The sequence below is a fragment of the Tachypleus tridentatus genome, chromosome 6, assembly GCF_004210375.1.
Source record: "Tachypleus tridentatus isolate NWPU-2018 chromosome 6, ASM421037v1, whole genome shotgun sequence".
Lineage (NCBI taxonomy): Eukaryota > Metazoa > Arthropoda > Merostomata > Xiphosura > Limulidae > Tachypleus > Tachypleus tridentatus.
In genome coordinates, this window is record NC_134830.1 from 77,666,099 (window position 1) to 77,685,423 (window position 19,325).

General features: G+C 32.2%; 1 protein-coding gene across 1 annotated transcript in view; it reads left to right on the top strand.

Annotated features, from left to right (window-relative positions):
• Positions 1–19,325, top strand: part of LOC143251645 (cell adhesion molecule Dscam1-like) — a 111,958-nt gene that overhangs the window by 59,579 nt on the left and 33,054 nt on the right. The window contains exons 8-16 of the mRNA XM_076502908.1: positions 603–887; positions 1,321–1,440; positions 2,551–2,724; positions 3,221–3,368; positions 3,556–3,704; positions 6,395–6,520; positions 7,900–8,070; positions 8,261–8,331; positions 11,118–11,343. Coding sequence (XP_076359023.1) covers positions 603–887; positions 1,321–1,440; positions 2,551–2,724; positions 3,221–3,368; positions 3,556–3,704; positions 6,395–6,520; positions 7,900–8,070; positions 8,261–8,331; positions 11,118–11,343 — 1,470 coding nt within the window. The remainder of the gene's footprint in view (positions 1–602; positions 888–1,320; positions 1,441–2,550; positions 2,725–3,220; positions 3,369–3,555; positions 3,705–6,394; positions 6,521–7,899; positions 8,071–8,260; positions 8,332–11,117; positions 11,344–19,325) is intronic.

Consider the following 19,325-nt stretch of genomic DNA (forward strand, 5'->3'; position numbering starts at 1 on the left):
ACGATGCACACCGCTCCCCGTTAGTACAGCGATAAGTCTACGGATTTACAACGCTAAAATCAGGGGTTTCGATTCCCCTCGGTAGGCAAAGCAGATAGCCCGACGTGGGTTTACTATAAGAACAAAACACACACATACTATGCATACCTATATTATAATTTTTCATTACTTTTAACCAGATAATTATACTTTTGAGCATAAAATGACTTGTTATTTAATTTCTCCGAAATTTTATCGAATACCGTCTGGAATGATCGCCTGTTTTAACCACTTGTATTACAGTAGTGAGTTGTCTATCAGTCAGTCAATAGATACTAAAATTACTTTATATAAGAGACGCATAACGATGCAATATGTACTGTCGTGACGTCAGCAAAAGATGCGAATGCCATGAATCACGAAACAAATTACACAGTCCGAAGGGTACAACTTAGCATGGCATATGAATTTCAAAAGCAAGAAATAAAAATTGTTGTTACTCTTAATTTTGGTTTTATTTATTCTTGAGACAAAACACTTTCAGAATCCCAGCAAAATCATATATAGTTACAGAGTTTTTTACTTATTCTTTTACTAATTATTTCAAATAAATCTTCTTTTAGTGCCACCTGTGATAACACCGTTTTTCTTCCCTGTTGCCCCAAAAGAGGGCATTCGGACGAGTGTATTATGTATCGTTCAAGAGGGTGACTCGCCGATTCGAATCACATGGTTGAAAGATGGAGCTACACTGGAACCTGGAATGAACTTATCAGTGGAACAAACTAATACGTTTATGTCTTCATTAATTATCGAGAAGCTACAGCCAGATCACAGTGCAACGTACACCTGTGTTGCTTCAAACGAAGCAGCAATTGTGAACTACTCTTCAACTTTGGTTGTAAATTGTACGTTAAATCAAATTGTGATAGCAAATATACTTTTATTTTTTATCATTTGCCATACCTAATTGTTTGAGGACTGTCATACGTTTCATCCTTACACGCTAATTTGTACTTTAGAGCAACTTTTGATACAAATCATTTTCACTGTAGTAGTTACCTTTCCATAACTGATACTCTTAGTGAATCAAAGGCGTCAAGAACTAAACAATTGAATTCTGTAAAATATCTAAAAGACAGATAAGTTTATAATCGTCTATGAAAACGATTAAAAATTATTCAGCATGTACATTTTTAAAAATATACGCAAATTTTTTTTTACCATTTACATGTCGGTGAAATATGTTCATGTTTAGCAGGAGAGACACATTTAAGATATGTTTTTAACGTGTTAAAGGTATCAAATAACAAAAATTAAATATGTAAAAATTCATCATAGCACCACCACGTTGGAATGTTGAGCCAATGGACACATCCGTTGTTGTAGGAAGTACCGCCATGTTACATTGCCAAGCTTTCGGAAGGCCAGAACCACATGTGATATGGAAAAAAGCCACAGGTATGTAACGAGCATGATTAATTGGCTTACTAACTTGATTTATGGTGTGTTTTTATCTCCTATAAGCAACAAAAAACAGAATTATTGATTGAAAGATTATTAAGCTAAAAGTTTTATTAAAAGCTTATACAGTGTTTTCTGAAAGTCACTGTGCACTTATATACTTATTAACAGACATGTTTCAATATAGAATACAGGAGGTAAATATGAATGACAATTATAAACAATGTTGAAAGTGACCCCTGTTGGCATCAATACAGGCCTGGATCCTTTTTATTTTGTTTCTAAACACCGCTATCAGTTGCTGGCTTGAAATAGACTGAATAGACATATGATTACAAAACTGCACAGTGACTTTACGAACACCCTGTACATTCGTTTCTAAGATATTACTGATAAAAGGTAACTTTATAAGTAAAGACGCTTTCTTTATAAAATATTATTTAAAATGGCAAATAGAAACTGCAAATACAATTAAGATTCCATATACATTACTTCAACTTCCTTTATTTGTTGTAAAATGTACATAAAAAGTCTTTCTGAATAGAAAATTTGTTTCCAAAAAATAAAAAGATAGCAGTAATTTCTAAATATTACAGAAACTTCGTAATGATGATTTTACAGCCGACATCCTGACACGAATTATCACTTGGACTGGCTCTCCAGTGGCACAGCAGTATGTCTGTGGACTTACAACGCTAGAAACTGGGTTTCGATACTTTTGGTAGGAGAAACACAGATAGCCCATTGTGTAGCTCTGCTTAACTTCATAAACATACATTAAGATTTAATTTGGATAATTTATTCAAATGGCGCCAACTACAGTCCACACGATACAAACACAAATATTTTCATGTTAACTTTGTTCATTTGTAAATGTTTGCATATCTATTTTCATTAAAAAACTAAATCAACTTAAGGTGAAAATACTGAAATATAGGAATGTGCTGATCGCCAGTCGTCGTAAATTTTATTTTTATGATTTTCTCTGTTGTTTCCAAAATCAAACAATAATTGGGTGAATTATCCGCAAATATCTCTAGATATATACATTTCATACCAATTTCTTTTGTGTTCTTTTTTTATCCAGCTTTTTTCTCTTTCAATTAGATGAGTTGTCGACGAAATATCACACTGTGATCAGCGGCGCCAGAATTCAGACTTTAGTCAATGGTTCACTAGCCATCCACCAGGTGCTGAAAAACGATCAAGGCAAATACATGTGTGAGGCCAGCAATGGAGTAGATTCTTCCTTAAGCACCATCGTTGAACTTAATGTTCATGGTAACTTAACTCTAGTTCTCCTAAATATATGTTAGCTGTATTTGACTAACGTATTTCAGGAGTGGTGCCTTCAGTAACACAACGGTAAGGCAATTGATTTATAACATAGAAACCGGGTTTCGATACCTATAGTGGCACAGCACAAATAGCCCATTGTGAAGCTTTGTGGTTAACTTCAAGCAGACAAACCAAAAATTGTAAAGATACCCGTCTTGTTCTAATTTTCCTTTTCTAAAACTTTGTTCTAAATAAACATTTACTAATATCACCGAGAATTATCTTATACAAATGATAATGAACCTCTAATTTTTCTCTTTCATTTTATATGTTTAGCTCTTCCTTTGCAGTAGATTTTTTAACTACAAATAACTTTATAAATACAGCCTTTCTTAAAATTTCACTTTTAAGTACGAAGGTAAAATAAAAGACAAATAATTAGATTTATAAAAAGTAATTATTTCAAAAATCACTTGTTTCACTAATTATATTTGTACAGCGTCACCTACGTTTCAAGTGAAATATACGTCACTCAATGTAAAAGAAGGAAATAGCGTAAGCCTCGCATGTGACGCACATGGTGATAAACCAGTGTATTTTGTTTGGTATAAGGATCACGAGGAGCTCCAGATAGAACGCCAACAAAGGTATATTTATATTACTTAAATTTATGTAATTTTCTAAAGATCACATACTTTAGTTACAAGTGGTTGATAAAAAAAAAGTTGGAGTTTTCAATTTTGTAAGTTAAACGATTAAATCGGTAGTTTTAGTTTTCAAATGATTATTACATGGTGAATACATTTTATTAAAATTGGTCGCTTTATAAACTAGGTTTGTTTTGAACGCTATATCCAGTGAAGACGTCACAAGATCAGACCTCATCATCCACTCGGCTAACAGGGGCGACTCTGGAAGCTACATGTGTCATGCTAAAAACAACTGGGGTAGTGATGATCGCAGTCTGCAACTACAGGTGCTAGGTAAAAGCCAACCTTAAGCTGTGTTGCATTTATAGATATAAAAGTAATTTAATAAAGAGACAATAAACTAAAATAAGTTAAAGTTAAATACACCTATCTAACCATTTTGCTTTCACAAGGTGAAATGACTTTTGTTCATCTGGAAACACTTATAAGTTGTACAAAATAATAAAAAAATCAAATGTGTCAGGAACAAGAAATCAAACGGCTTATTTTAGCTATTACAATAAAAACTGTTATGAGCTAAATATGTGAAGACATCCACCAAACAAGCTAATGTTGGTATGAAAAAGAAAAAGGTAAAAGTAACCGAAATGCCTAAAACATATAAATATATATATATATATATATATATATTTAGTCTAAATTAACAGTGAAAAATAATTATACTATATTTTGTCTTTCTATTTCTTTAATTATGTAATTTTAGTTTTCGCACTTCGAGTCTCCTTGTCAACAAAGTTACATTTATGTAAAGAATGTTCTCATCTTTGACCTTAATTATACTTTTTGATTAATCTTATAGATTTTCAGTATTACATGAGCACACTAATTTAAGGTGTGCAGATCACTTAAAACTTTTATGTTTAGTACTTTCAATCTGCGACTCATGCGCTAAACGACCAGGTAAGGCACCCTAAAGATTAGGCTTAGCCATCACTAATTTCGAACTGTTGGTTAAAGCCTTCTTTTGAAACCAACCAGCAGTAACAGTCATATACACAGCTAACTATAATAAAATTTGAATATCACAGTTATACCGCACCACAGCTGAGAGTGCAGAGCATGCGCAGGGGCATAGTACTGCTCGAACTTTGAACTTACTTATCCGTACCGTCCTCTCAGTAGCTTGGCGATAATTCAGAAAACCTGCAATGTTAAAAATCGGCTTTCTATATTTGTGGTGAGCACAATTTAGACAACCAATTGTGAAGAGCTATTGTCAGTAAGAACTTTCTGCGAAAACGAAGTGCTGAAAATAAAGTAAAAAATAATTAAAATACACAATGAAGTTAATACGAATGATGACAAAAGCAAACGCAAAACAAAGCCTAAGCTATCCAGATCAGATTTTAACTATCTCAGACTTATTTTATTCAAAAACAGACATAAATCTAGCAGCTTCTGTGCTGTATAACTTTAATAAATCGCTGATGCTGAAGTTGAACCTTATTACACAGTGCAGCACAAGTTGTGTCAGGAAGGACTAAAAAGACGCATTGCGACAAAATATATTTATTTTGGAGAAGCAGCGAACAGAAGACGCTTGAATATGAATACATATATAAATTATGCAATTCGAATATTTAAAACAATTCTTCAATCTGATGAGTTAAAAGTTGAGACTTCATTATGATAACATGTTAAAGAAAAAGTATCTGCAAATTTAATGAAGGATGGTGTATGTAACATTAAATACGAATATTTGACCGAAACTAGAATTGTGATTTTACAATACTGATGAAGTCCTGAATTCTTCATAATGTAAGAAAATCCCCGTTCACAGTGTTCTTTCTTCTGCACTTCGTTTAGCAGAAAAATTTATTTACCTATCACAGTAACTATATCACACATACAACGAAAAAGGTTACATTATATTTCTACAAATAAAGCGTATGAAACCCTTTCATGCTTAATAAGGCTCACACAAACTCAGACAATAGCCTAGTATTGTTTAGTTTGTTTGGGACCATTTTGACTTAAAAAAATATAAACCCAGTCGAAATCAAAGAAGGAACTCCAGGAGGTACTTCAAGACTTCTGGAATTTAATTTCTTCTGAATATCTCCGAACTCTTAAATAAGCAATTCCTCATTGGCTTCAGGCAATGATTTCTTATGAAAGTGGTCACACAAAACATTAATAAATTTATTTGTTAATTCCTTTTCCTCACACAAAACATTAATGAATTTACTCGTTAATCTCTATGCTTCACTAGATCCATAAAGTATTTTGAATTATTAGAGTATAGTTAAAGCTATACATCTAAACCAAATATTAATGAAATAAACTCTAAATGTGTTTTATCCTCATTTGTTTTGTCTTCAGACATTGCAAAGTTCTGAAATGCCTGCACTAAAAGAAACTCAGCGTATATTTAAATATTAAATACACGGTAAAAATTCTGATCTATAACTTTTGGTGAAGTTTAATTAAAAACTCATTTGTAAATGTATCTTTCGGGGAAAAAATTATATCGAAAGTCATTACAGAACATCTTTTATATCCTGGAACTCTAAAGTTACTTGACATCGTAACCACCTTAAAACTGACTAGCACAATACATCTGTTGAGTTCAAAGGTCCTCTTATGATTTACAGAGGCCCATATGTATTAATAAATGTTTCTGCTCTTAGGGAAGCTAAAAAACCAAGTGAGGACAATGGGTTCAGAGTATGGTCCCACTAGCTCGTGAGAAGGGCGAATGAACAGTTTCAAATAATCTGTCCCATCAGATTTTATGAAGGGGGCAGGAATACAAAATCCAATTCTAGATTCGTGTTTAGCAACTTTGAAATCATAGGTTACTTTTCGAACGCAATATGACTGCTTTCTGTATGATAATAATATCCCGTGATAACAAACACAGCATACCTTTATATAGAAAAACACATGTTACAACTGAATTAAGATTATGCAAATGGTGTATTCTTTATCACGCTTACATAGAATAATGACTTTATTTATAGGTATTCCCGATGCACCTCGAAAAATAGAGATAAAAAGCGTAGAAGCCCGAAGTATCACGTTATCGTGGTCTGAACCGTTTGATGGAAATAGCCCTATCCGTAAATATATGGTTCAGTATAAACGAGGTTAGTTCTGCAAATAGGTGTATTGTTTATTTCCCACAAACTGTTAAGTACTTATAGAGAATGTTTCACTGTGCACGTATGAATTACTTGTCGCGTTATTAAATACATGTTACTACAACCTGGTCAAGATTTACCTTATTTAATATAATAATTAAGGTAAATCTTGAACATAAAATGAATTTCACTAAGTTAAGGGTAGTTCAATCCGTAAACACGTCTTCTATTTTAGATTAGGTCATAACTACAAAAATGCAGTTCATTAACTTTAAAGATATAGCATTGTCTATCTTAGTTAAGGAAGGCCTATTATTTAAACGTTCCATTAAGTACTAGTTGGTCCATTCTCTGAGTTAGTACGTTCTGTTTTTTTAAATAAATAAGGCTTTTCCATTTACATGTAATTCATTAGAATATACTTTATAGTGAGACCTGACTGTAATGTCATCCATCTTAAAACGATTAGACTATAAATTCTATCACAAACTCTTATATTTCTACTGATCTTGTCTAAGATCGTTGAATTAATTCTAAATTTATTAGAATCATACCTATAAGAATATTCTTGGCAATAATAAAGACGGCTGGTGACCTTGCATCGATAAGACAAGATGTGAAACAATGTACAAGTGATCTGAGCCTTTCCACACATTCTTCATCAAAATTATTTTCCAACACTAAATATAGTTCAGTAAACTGGAAAAAAAAGAACATTTTAAAAATGAATTTTTTTACATCTGTATGTAGTTTTTGACATGACTATCACATGGTGTTAAATGTTAATTGTTTTATTTAATCGAAAATACTTTTGTCAAAATAATAAATTTTCAATTAAATGTAAGTGTTGTGAAAATAATTTACTTTATTATGAAACATAATAGCTTATTTCGAGAAAGGATATTTGTAAGAGAATGCATTAATATATTTTTCAAAATTTTATTCACTCAATAAAGCACCAGATATTTTTATTTCGCTCCAAATTAACCGCAGTTGGAAGCAAGGTATTTTGTGCACGTTTTTTTTTTCGTTAACATTATAAACGGTTGTACAATGACCAAAGATTTTAATGGTGAACATTCCTTTCAGAACAACCAGTCACACCTTTTTAGTTTTAAATCCCATTAACATAGTATGAAAACATCATAACCCTGTGAACAATACCGAGAATTTAAACATTCAAAATATTATACAAATTGCCTAATACATTTTCACAGTATATATATCAAAATCAGTAAAATGTATTTAATGTACAGCAACAAAATTAGTGTAATCAGTTGCCTCGTTCTTATCCATCCATTTCTTTCCCATCATTCATTTATTATTTTTACTATCTGTAAAAAAACTTAAATAACGTGCTAATTCTGTCATCTTGTGATTACTAGAGGAAAGTGTTGACGAACAAGTGGATGAACTAGTTCTAGAATCGGATCAAAGAGAGATCATCATTAGAGGCTTACAGCCTTTAACTAACTACCACTTCACTTTATATGCCGAGAACGATATCGGAAGGAGTCAGTCAAGCGATGTGGTTTTCGCTACCACAGACGAGGAAGGTGAAAAATAAAATTCTTATGTTTTGCAGTAATTTATTTTCTTTGCATTTTTTGACTTTAGAATCAATTATTATTACAAAAACAAAACAAGAGAGAGAAAAAATGATAAAATTCTTAAGATAATAAGAACATAATTCAGTTAAATATCTAAGCATTGTTTGGATAATCAACAGTATTTCTTCATTTTCAGCGCCGCAGAACCCACCGGAGAACGTCAAAATTATAGAAACAACTTCCCGCAGTATAAAAGTATCATGGAAGGTAATGTTGTACGTTAACCGACATTTCCGATTTTGTTTTTCATTTTTAGTGGTAAACATGAAAAGAAGTTATTTCTTTCACGAAACTAAAACGGTTCAATAGGGACTAAAGTATGGTTATCTCTCTGTCGTAATTTACAAATTACACTATGTAACAACAATTTGTTCCTTGGTAGCATGTGTTATTTCTTAATTTCGTACGTTGTAAAAGTACAGAAAATAGCCATTATTCCCTTCAAACTTTGCTTTTGTGACCTGGATAAAGAAATTTAAAAATTAACCTATTTTCTATGTAGAAACGGGCAAATTTGCACATTTTCATTCACATAAGGTCTGAATAAAACAACATGAATCAAGATTTACATGCATTTATATTACAGTTATACAAAACTATTTAGAAGTGAGTAGTTTTTGAGATTTGCAACTGTAATGTAAATCACTTTCACGTATCAGCCTCCAAATATAGTTTCCCATTTTTTGTTATACGCTCCTTGATACATTGTGGCAGAAGCAGAACCCATCTTAACTAATGAAGAAGCTTGGAAAATGTCGATGATGCTTCCTCTGACAGCAACTTAGACACTTTCATCTTACTAGTTTCATTATTTGAGCCTAGATGAATCAAGAGTCAAAAGCTCGGCGTATGACTTTGTTAGGCCAAGATATCTGATCAAGTCATTGAGGTCTCTTTGTCTGGAGTAGTATGTGTTTCTCTCACCTGCTGCAACTCTGAAATTGTAATCTGGACCTTCAACGTCTATCTCCTCTTCTGATTTGATGTTCTCTTCTGAGGATGGCTGCTTTCTCTCTGGCGGAGTGGGTACAGGAAGCTCAGGGCAGTGTGGCACTGGGGCGATGGATGATAGAAGGTTCGGATACATGATAGCAGATGCATTCTTGCCATCCCGACGTTTGGAAGGATCCACCACGCAGAAGTAGCAATTGCTTGAATGGTCAGTGGTTCACGCCAAATTCTTGGAATAGCAAACTTCATGGCTCTTTTTCCTCTCTGTACCATCCTGCAAAAGAGCAAAATAAAACTGTTATTATAAAAAATAAATTTATTTCATCCACATCTAATATGTAAGAGGTTCGTGCAAAATATTTTATATGCGATATTTTTATACTGTTGGAAACTAAAAAAATAAATTAAAAGATATTTAAGTTTTAAAAGGTCCAAAATTTGTATAATATATAATCTTACTATTCAAGCAAGCAAAAATTGTCCGTCTTACCTTCTAGAGTTTTTGTGCATGCTCGTTGGTAAAATGAGGTACCCAGGGTTTGTCTTTATCCCCGACAGTATGTCGAAATATGCTTTGTTGGCTTTACACATTTTAGCAGATGCTATCACAGAGTACTTTTTCGCTCTTGTCTTGATAAATTTGGCCACATACATAGCAAAATGCGTCTGAAGAATACTTGCAATTTCTTGATGTCATCTCTGATAAAATAAGATAGATCTATGTGTTCACTTAGGCAGCTGGAACTAAACTGAAGTGGTGAGTGGTGAGCCCCTGTATATATATATTACTATAGATAGTTCTAGAAAATTCTAAAAGGTTCTTGAAATATCTCGTAACTTCTACAATATTCTAGAAAATTCTTGTAAGTTCTACAACATCCAAGAAAGTTCTTGAAAATTATCTGTCAGCTACTCAGCATTGAATCTATCTGAAATATTCTGGAAAATAGATAAATTTGAAAATTTCATTACCCAGGCTACAAAAGCAAAGTTTGAAGAGGTCTTTTCCGTTTACTGAAGGCATAAGCAATTGGAAATAACACTTTCCGCCCAGGAACAAAAAAAAGTAAAATTTTTATTACATAGTGTTATCTGTATTTCGTACGGGGATTGTGATGTATGTAGTTAGATTTATAAATATGTAGGTATTATAGAATTGTAATAGCGTGAAGAATTGTTCATAAAGATTTTGTTGTAGATGTTTGAAGCGTGTTCACGAATTTCTGTATTTATAATATTCACAGTCTTACGCTCTGTGGTGTGAAATTCTAAATAGAAAAATTCGAGTATCAATATGAACAAAACGATAACCTATAGTTATTACGATACCTCTAATGTTTCCGAAACAAAAACTCAAGAATCACTTTTATTCGATCGACAGGAGTGTCGGTTTGTTTATGCACACACAAATATCGAGATTAAAAAATAATTTTCTAAAAATATTTTCTATTTTGTAAGATCCTAAGTGTTTATAAGTAAGGAGACGTACTAGCTCGTGAGACAGTCCTTCCTGCTTCTCGCAACAGATTTGTAGATACAAAGTTATCTAATATTCCTTCACAGTTTCACTGTTTTTTTCCTCACCATAAAAGCTGAACAAAAAATGTATATTAAGAACAGATTCAAGAAACTTTCTAAAATAAAACACAAGTAATCCTGGTACTACATTCAGTTCAGGAAAAGTGGAATACATATAGTAATATTTCAAATATGTTAGTGAGCAAATCAAAATTGAAAATTTCTATAGAATATGAAGTAAGCCGAATCCTTCAATTTTTTCACATAAAACATTAGAATTCTCTCTTAGAACGCAAGATCACTGCGTCAATAGAAGATGATCATTTGTGTGGATGATGTTTACGAATGTATTAGCGAAAACAAAAAGCTCTTTAATAATAATAAATTGATACTCCTTTACCTAGCTGAATGTATCTCGCCAATTCAGTTTTAAAAGCTTATAAAATAGAACATAATGAGTGCAAATCCAACAGTATAAACTATATTGTTTTTGCACTTTCATTTTCTAATCTTCTCTTTCACAGACTTCTTCGAATTCTGAGCGTAGTAGAATTAAAGGCTTTTATGTTGGGTATCGAATCAACGACTCTAATAACCCGTATGTGTACAAAACAGTAGAAAAGGGTGTTAATACGGAGCAGATAGATGGACTTCTTTCGGGCAGGACATATAATATAGTAATTCAACCTTTTAATGCAAAGGGAGCTGGCCCTGTGAGCAAAGAGGTCCTTGCGCAGACGTTGGAATTTGGTAAGTCTAGATTCAAAACATAACTTTTATAACAACTTTACGAGCTATTTTTACAATGCAAGTATCATTAATAATTGTAAGTTAGGGCTTTTTCAGTCTTTAACATAAAATTACGAGCAATAAAATGTTTATTGATTGTTACAATAGAGCAAATCGTGAAACTCTAAAGTATAAGAATACCTGTTAGACTATGTTCATTTGACCTATAAATAATGTACTTTACATGATCATGACAGTGTCATGGTCATGTCACGAGCAGCTAAGTCACAACGACGGTCTGCAGGAGGCACAACTATATCTAATGTCATTATTAATATTATATAATTCTTTATTAATAATGATTCAACTTTTAAATCACTTCTTTCTTACTAATTACTTCCTTTTATTCATAATTTTATTTTACTTTGTCAAGGTCTCTGATGGTTCAGCGGTAAGACTCATGACGCTAGAATTCTGGTTTCGGTACCCATTGTGTAGCTTTGTGATTCACAAAAAACAAATAAAAAATACTTTATTTTTGTTCCTTAGATTATCACTTATACAACTCTGTTATTAAGATACTGAGAGCTAACACTAGTTTCTTGTTCATGAATTATCTTCAATGCTATTCCTATAATAAAACATAATTCAATTGAATCTGGCCCCATATGGTCAGGCGGTTAAGACACTGTACTCGTAATCCGAGGGTCGTGAGTTCGAATCTCCGTCACACCAAACATCCTAGTAGCTCAAGAGTTGGTGGTGGGTAGTGATGACTAGCTGCCTTCCCTCTAGTCTTACACTACTAAATTAGGAGCAGTTCTTGCAGATATCTCTCGAGTAGTCCGCGCAAAATTAAAAAACAAACAAACATTTGAATCTACATGACCATTAAAGGTTATTTTAAGTATTGAGTATACAAGATAATATAAGATCCAGGTCAACGAGAAACACACGTTTAGGAAAGTGAGCAGTAGATGCGGAATGGTCTAAAAGGGCGAGAGCAACTTTCAGAATTTAAAAATCATTTCTGGTCACCGAAAAATAGGTGAAAAGGGTTAGCTACTTCCTGCCTTTCCAGAAAATGAAATAAAAAAATTCAAAATACTTTGCTTTAGCAAATCTTGTAAGATTTCCATAAAAACATTTTACTCTATCTTTTTTAAATCCTTGTGGGGTATCTTTGGCTCCATTTCTATGATAAGCTCGTTAATTTTATTAGCAGTTAAGTTGAAAAGTGATCTGACTTTAGTAACTAAAATGTCTAATTTCCCGACTCAATCATATTTCAAGGTACAATCTAGAAGAATTTAATGTGTGTTGTCCGCCAAAATTCTTCGGCTCTTATCATGACATCCTAAGTCATAAATCCTTTAAAGCCAGCAATGTTCCATGTGACTAATTGCATTTACGGTTCCCATTTCTTTCTGGATAATATTTATCTTCGGTACTACTTTCGTTACAAAAACAAATTTTGTGCCGTTGGAAAGTTCTTTTATCTGAGCGCCAGTTATGACCATTGTTCTTTTGAAGATGTCATCCCCCCTTCAGAATTTTGCCGGCTGTGATCTGGCTGTGTCTCAGAAATGGAAAGTTCAGATCGGACTATCACGGGTGGCTTTTTTAAAACGAAATGTGGCTTATTTCGAACATTCAGCGTTTGCTTCATTGGTTTCATCTGTTTCTTGTGTTTGACAATTTCAGGACTTGTAACATCTTGAGCCTGAATAATTTTAACATACTCTTCGAACCATTTCAGGTCGTACGTTGATCTACTTCCAATTTTGACAATATACGTGAGTGAAATAACAAGAACTTACGACCACTTGCATCCACAAGAAGTGCAGTTGTTCTTTCAATGCCATCTTGAAATAAAAGTTTGCTAATTTTGCTGAGTGAACTTGAAAATTTAAACTTTTTTGGGGGAATCTTCTCCAGCCTTTACGATAGCAACAGTCTTAGGAAGCTTGCAAATTTCAGATTGCCACACATTATTCATAAATGAAGAATGAAACCACTCAGAAGACGGAAGACGCAGTTAATCATCACCACCCATTGCCAACTCTTGGGCTACTCTTATACCAACGAATAGTGGGATTGACCGTCACATTATAACACACCCACGACTGTGTGAGCAAGCATGTTTGGTGGGACGGGGATTCGAACCCGCGACCCTTGGATTATGAGGCGAGTGCCTTAACCATCTGGCCATGTCGATCCTTCGTATAAAACGTAATCATAACTTTTACTGAATACTAGAACATATAACATTTTAACTACTATCATACCGCTCTGTAATTATAAGGAACACCTACTTGTTTTCTAGTGCAATATGTACCGTTTCTTTTCTTTGCACATCCCACCCAGTCAACATTTATTGTTACTATGGACTAAATAAACTAATCCATCACTGAGAGAGATAATTGTGTAAATTTTAATTTGATAGAAAAGTAGCATCTTGATTGACTGATAAAACTTTTAGGATTTAAATCGCATGTTTCTTTATGTTTTTATTAGTGATAAATATATGCTACAGTTCTTATGGTTGCTCTTAGATAAATGACTATGGTTTAGAGAATCTTATAAGTAACTAATAATATTCATAAGCATCTTATGAATACCATGAGAGTTACAATTGCTAGTCATGGTCACTAATCTTAGGAGTATAAAGTGGCTTATAACTCTCTGTTTAGTCATTGTACATTGGTCAAACTGCAGAAGATCATCTATAAGTATTTTATTAGAATATTTAATTGTGAAAGACACGACCAAGTGGAAAAGATTTGAAGAAATATCCACTTAAAAAGATAAAATGGTTCAATTCAAAATACATCTTTCACAAGGTTGCTGATGCTTTTTGGTGAAGGGAAGCTCGAGAAAAAAGATTCTGCTGCTGATGTTCCAGATTACAATCGAAGAAAGTAATAGCTACCTATCATGAAGATGATACCTCTCAAAATAAGAAATGTAATAAACATTTAGCTAGTCGAGACAAATATTGTCTTAGAAAATTATAGTTTGAGACGTATCTACAGGTGCTAGCTAGTAATATCTGAAAAAAGCAATAATAAAACTTACAAGCTTTTATCTAAATGAAATATATTGAGTTAAGCCAAAAATTGACATACGAAGGATTTTTTCTCAAGTATAAAAATTTAAAGATGAATATTTATAAAAAAAAAAGACGTTCTATCACCAACTCATAACCCAGGTATGACTCCATTTACAAATCCATCATGCAAACCAAACAAAGTTTAGTAAAGGAGTATTAATCTCTTCAGGCAGGAGTGAAAAGGATAAATCGTTTTCTGGAGAAATATTTTTATTAATGATGAAACTTTTATTGAGTTGAAAAGATATTATTACAAATACTCTTAAGTGGCTCATAAAAATACTAGATTAAATGTGCGTATACCATTAGTATCTCATAAAAATATTTCTAACGCAAATCTGTGTGGACACTTTCTTCTCTACACTTTGGTCATCACTATTTACCTAAAGAGTCTCCGCTTTCTACTAATTTTAAATAAAATATAAATACTGTGTTTACAAACTTATGAACGAAATGACCTAGTATGGGTAGTAAACAATGATTGATTGGACATTCGTGGGAGACACGAGACAAACTTCTTCTAGCAGCTGGAGGATTGTGGGTAATTAACAATTTAAATTATCATAAGGACTTATGAAATACTAATGACGTCATTACATGTGACTGTGTCTACTGGGAGCTGCCATCTTGATTTAGTTGCATTTGCTGGAATGAAGGCCATATCAAGTAACCATTTCAAAGTCAAAGTTAAATACACTTAATCTCTACTACCATAATTCATTGCGCGTCCACTATCTTGTGTGTCAGGTTGTTTAAACCCTAATTACACGTCAATAGCTGCAGAAAATAGTATTGTATACATGGTTAATATACCGCATAGATACTTTGTAAATGGATGTCATAATCTATTTAATTATCCTTATTTGAAAATGTCACTTTATGACATTCAGAGTATGATCAGACGTTAGGGAGATGTAACTTTCCAGGTGGGAGTATTGGATAACTGCCATCAATCGAAAGGTTGACGTGATCAAGTGTTTTAAAGTCTGATCATTTTCTGATAAGTAAATATTCGCTTTATTCCTTTAAATAGAAATTTTAAATTTTTAAAAGTTTGAAAATTCCACCTTCTTTTGTATCCGCCTATGCTAAATTCGAATTCATTCACCTTGTTTATTAGTATGTTAATTAGATTCCTATCTTGAATATAAAATCAACAAATATGTAGTAAAATGTTATTAAATCATATTTTCTTCTTGAGGCCCCCTAGTGGCACAGCGGTATATCTTCGGACATAAAACGCTAGAAACCAGGTTTCGATATCCACAGTAGGCAGATCACAAATAGCCCATTGCGTAGCCTTGTCCATAACTGATGAATGAGGATAATTGACATTCTATTAGTCAAAATGCTAAAGATGGTCAAGTTAATTAGAAGATTAATTAGTATGAATCTTAATTTAATAAAATAAACTTTTCAAATAAAGAGGTATGACTAATAATGATAGGCTAATATTACGTTTGTTTCTGATTACATAGCCCCTAATATCAGGGTAGGTGGATAAGGAAATAATTTTTCACGTCTTTACTATCATTCATATTAATTTTGAAAAGTTAGCATACCAGTTGAAGATCAGGAATAATATGATTACATACAAAGTGAATCATTTAGCAACTTTATATATATCAAATATGTAAAAACCAGGATATTAGTCCTTACAGTACTATATGTATATTAGTCCAGTTTTGGAGCAGCAGCATCAGTCTTATTTATGCTGTTGTCTTGTCAAAAAGTTCATTTTTTTCCTTTTACAGTCACAACATAGTCAACGGTCGTCATAAGATTAAAAGAATATCACAAAGAGATACTGATGTTGAAGATAGCATGATGAAACAGTCAAATATAAATTCCTTTTGTTGGGACCAACGACAACGATTCAGCGAGCCCCTTACCAGCCCAACTAGATTGTGACTAAATTGAAATCAGAATATCAAATAACACTATATTAAAACTTGAATATGCGTCAAAAGTCATGTGATTTTCAATTCAGACCAAGGGTTTGAAGGACAACAACAAGAGAAATAAAGATATGTGACACAACTAACTAGCTTTACAACTCTCATGTGTTTTTTTACCTTGATGTCGGAAACTACACAATCAATAATGACAACATTTCAAGATATTAACATTGTTCTCTAGTGCATTTGAGATTAAATACACCTGTTCAAAATTTGGCCTATATATAGATCAGGAGTTTTATCGACAACTATTTCCATACTTTTCTCTTTGTTGAACATGATATGTTTGAAGAGTCAATGTGACTGACATTTTGGTCCGACTATGAGCAAGTACATCTAACTATGCTACTTGAATGTGGTCGAAGTTTTGGACTAAAGGTTGTACCTATAACAGACTGCTTCGAAATAATTATCGAATGTCCTTCGAACTTGAAACCCACAACACTCTGAAGTATTTTTTGGAATTACACCCCAAGAAAGTATTTCTTTCTTTTTCAGTGGCTGAAAGGACAAGTGATAAATTTATCACTTAAAATTTAGAGTGATGAAGACTTACACTAGTTGACATTGTACTTGCAGACAGATGATTTATCATTAAATATTCAGTTGGATTTATATGTGTTGAAATTAGGGTACCATTATTTTTAAAAGGAAAATCAGCATTTGCCAGCGCTTTAGGTTTGATAAACTAGAAAAATCACTTATGTAAAAATAAATGTTGAATGAATTATAGGACTCATAAGAAATAAGTACACTATTTTATGGATAACATTCCAATTAATGTTTTAAAGTCGAAGGACAATTTATTTCCCGTAATTAACAAGTTTATTTTGCTTGCAGTACAATGATCAATGTTTTTAACTCTGTAGTTCTGTCTGATTAAATTTGTTTATTTCAAAGTAATATATATATATACCACATACATATCAACGTCTATTTCATTCTGAGTATCATGTGCTTTTCCTTGACCAATGACTATATCTTACCTACACGTACAATGTATGAGAAGAAAGAAAAAGTTTATTGATTAACATTTATAAATTATCGTTTCTTTTGTCAAATTTGGTTTAACAATAATAATGTAATGATTTATTTACATTTACCTAACACCTTACTGAGTTAAGTATATAGATTATCGACAGCATGACGCACATGCTACCTGGTTGTATGTCATATAACTGAAACCTATTTGTAGTACTCAGAGATAAGAATTGGTGAAACCATAATTAATATTTATTAATTTGGTATTACTTGCTTAACACTTGTACATTTCGAGATCAAAGCAATTGTAATATTTTTCATGGTTAGTATTTTTTCTTTTTGTACCCGACTATCAAGTATTGATTTTGATTAATATACATTTAATTGTTTATAACAATCATACCAACATTAAAAAAAATTGTTATCTAATATGTTTGAAAAATAACAGAAAATTACAGTGAGATATTCAAGACTTTGTCAATCAACGTCACTGTGCTTAACGTTCTAGTACACATTGTAAAGAGGCCAACAACATTTGTATCCGCCATGCAATCCCAACATACCATACAAATTTGCTGATATATACATGAATATTTCAATAAAACTTCAAATTGTAATTTTTGCTGAAAAATTGAGAAAAAGACATAAATTTCTAAAATTATATTTTCCTCTTTCTTTAGGGAACCAGCAAAGAATATCTTTGTACTATATTTCGTGTAAATTAGCCAAAAGAAGTAATTGACCAAAAGCTCAAAATTGTGTGTTTCTTGAACCTTATGACCCTGCCTTAAAATGACCAAAAATCTCACTTTTATATGTATATATATATATATATGGAATCTATAAAAAGTATTTTTGTACCAAATATCTTGTAAATTGGGCGAAATATGACGAAATAATTCTCAGAAACCCTAAACTTATGCTCTCTATGATATTATCACTCCCCTACTAAAAATAGACATGTTTATCATTTTTGTTTGTCAATATATGGAACCTACAGAATTGTATCGTTGTATCAAATTCCATGTAAATTGGTCAGAATATGGCCACGTAATTAACCAAAACCCAAAATTTTGCTTTTTTTGTGAGCTATGACTCCCCAAATAAGCTGAAAAGAAAGTAAAATCCAACATTTTTAAGACAATACATTAAGCGCAACAAAGTTTATATTTGTGCCAGTGCTCATCTGATTGCTGTAAATATGTCTGCAGAGGAACCCAAAATATACATCTATGAGTTGTTTGACTCTTGACCTCACAATATCCTTTATTGGTCAGTATAAAGTAAAACGATAAAGTCCTTTGGGTATGACTCTAGTTTCAATAGAAATAAAGGAATGGCGATCAGCTGAAAAGGTTTTTGGAAGAAGAGGAAACAATAATAAAAGTAACAATCTATATTTTTTGCTTAAAATACACACAAATGATTCAATTATTTGGTTGTGTTACTTCCAAGTATAAATCTAAAAAGCTTTATAATTATTTTTTCCTCAATTGAGCGATGATACCTCTAGGTGATGTAATGATTTAAAACAAACCAAAAGATATTCCACAAAAAAACAGTATCGGCCTATATTGCATAATACACACCTATTAAAGTAAGAACTCCAAATAAAATATTTTCCACTGAATTTTAATGCGTGCAATAGAAGATTAATATATGATTATTTTATTCTGACATTGCCCAACAAACTTTATCCTGAGCTACAACCAGCTGTCACTGAAACATCTACGTTGTAAAATTAGTTCTTCGTTAATTTGAAAACTAAAAATCGTTGAGTATTGCTTTAAAGAAAGAAAACTTGGTCGAAATTTCGAAAACGTTACTGTTCTTTGATTATTAACCCAATAGAATATTTTACAAGTAACATATTTAATTGATTTCTAAGTAATAACTAATTTCAAGTGAATTTTCATTTAAATTCTGCATTAAAGTTTTAGAAATTCTAAGAT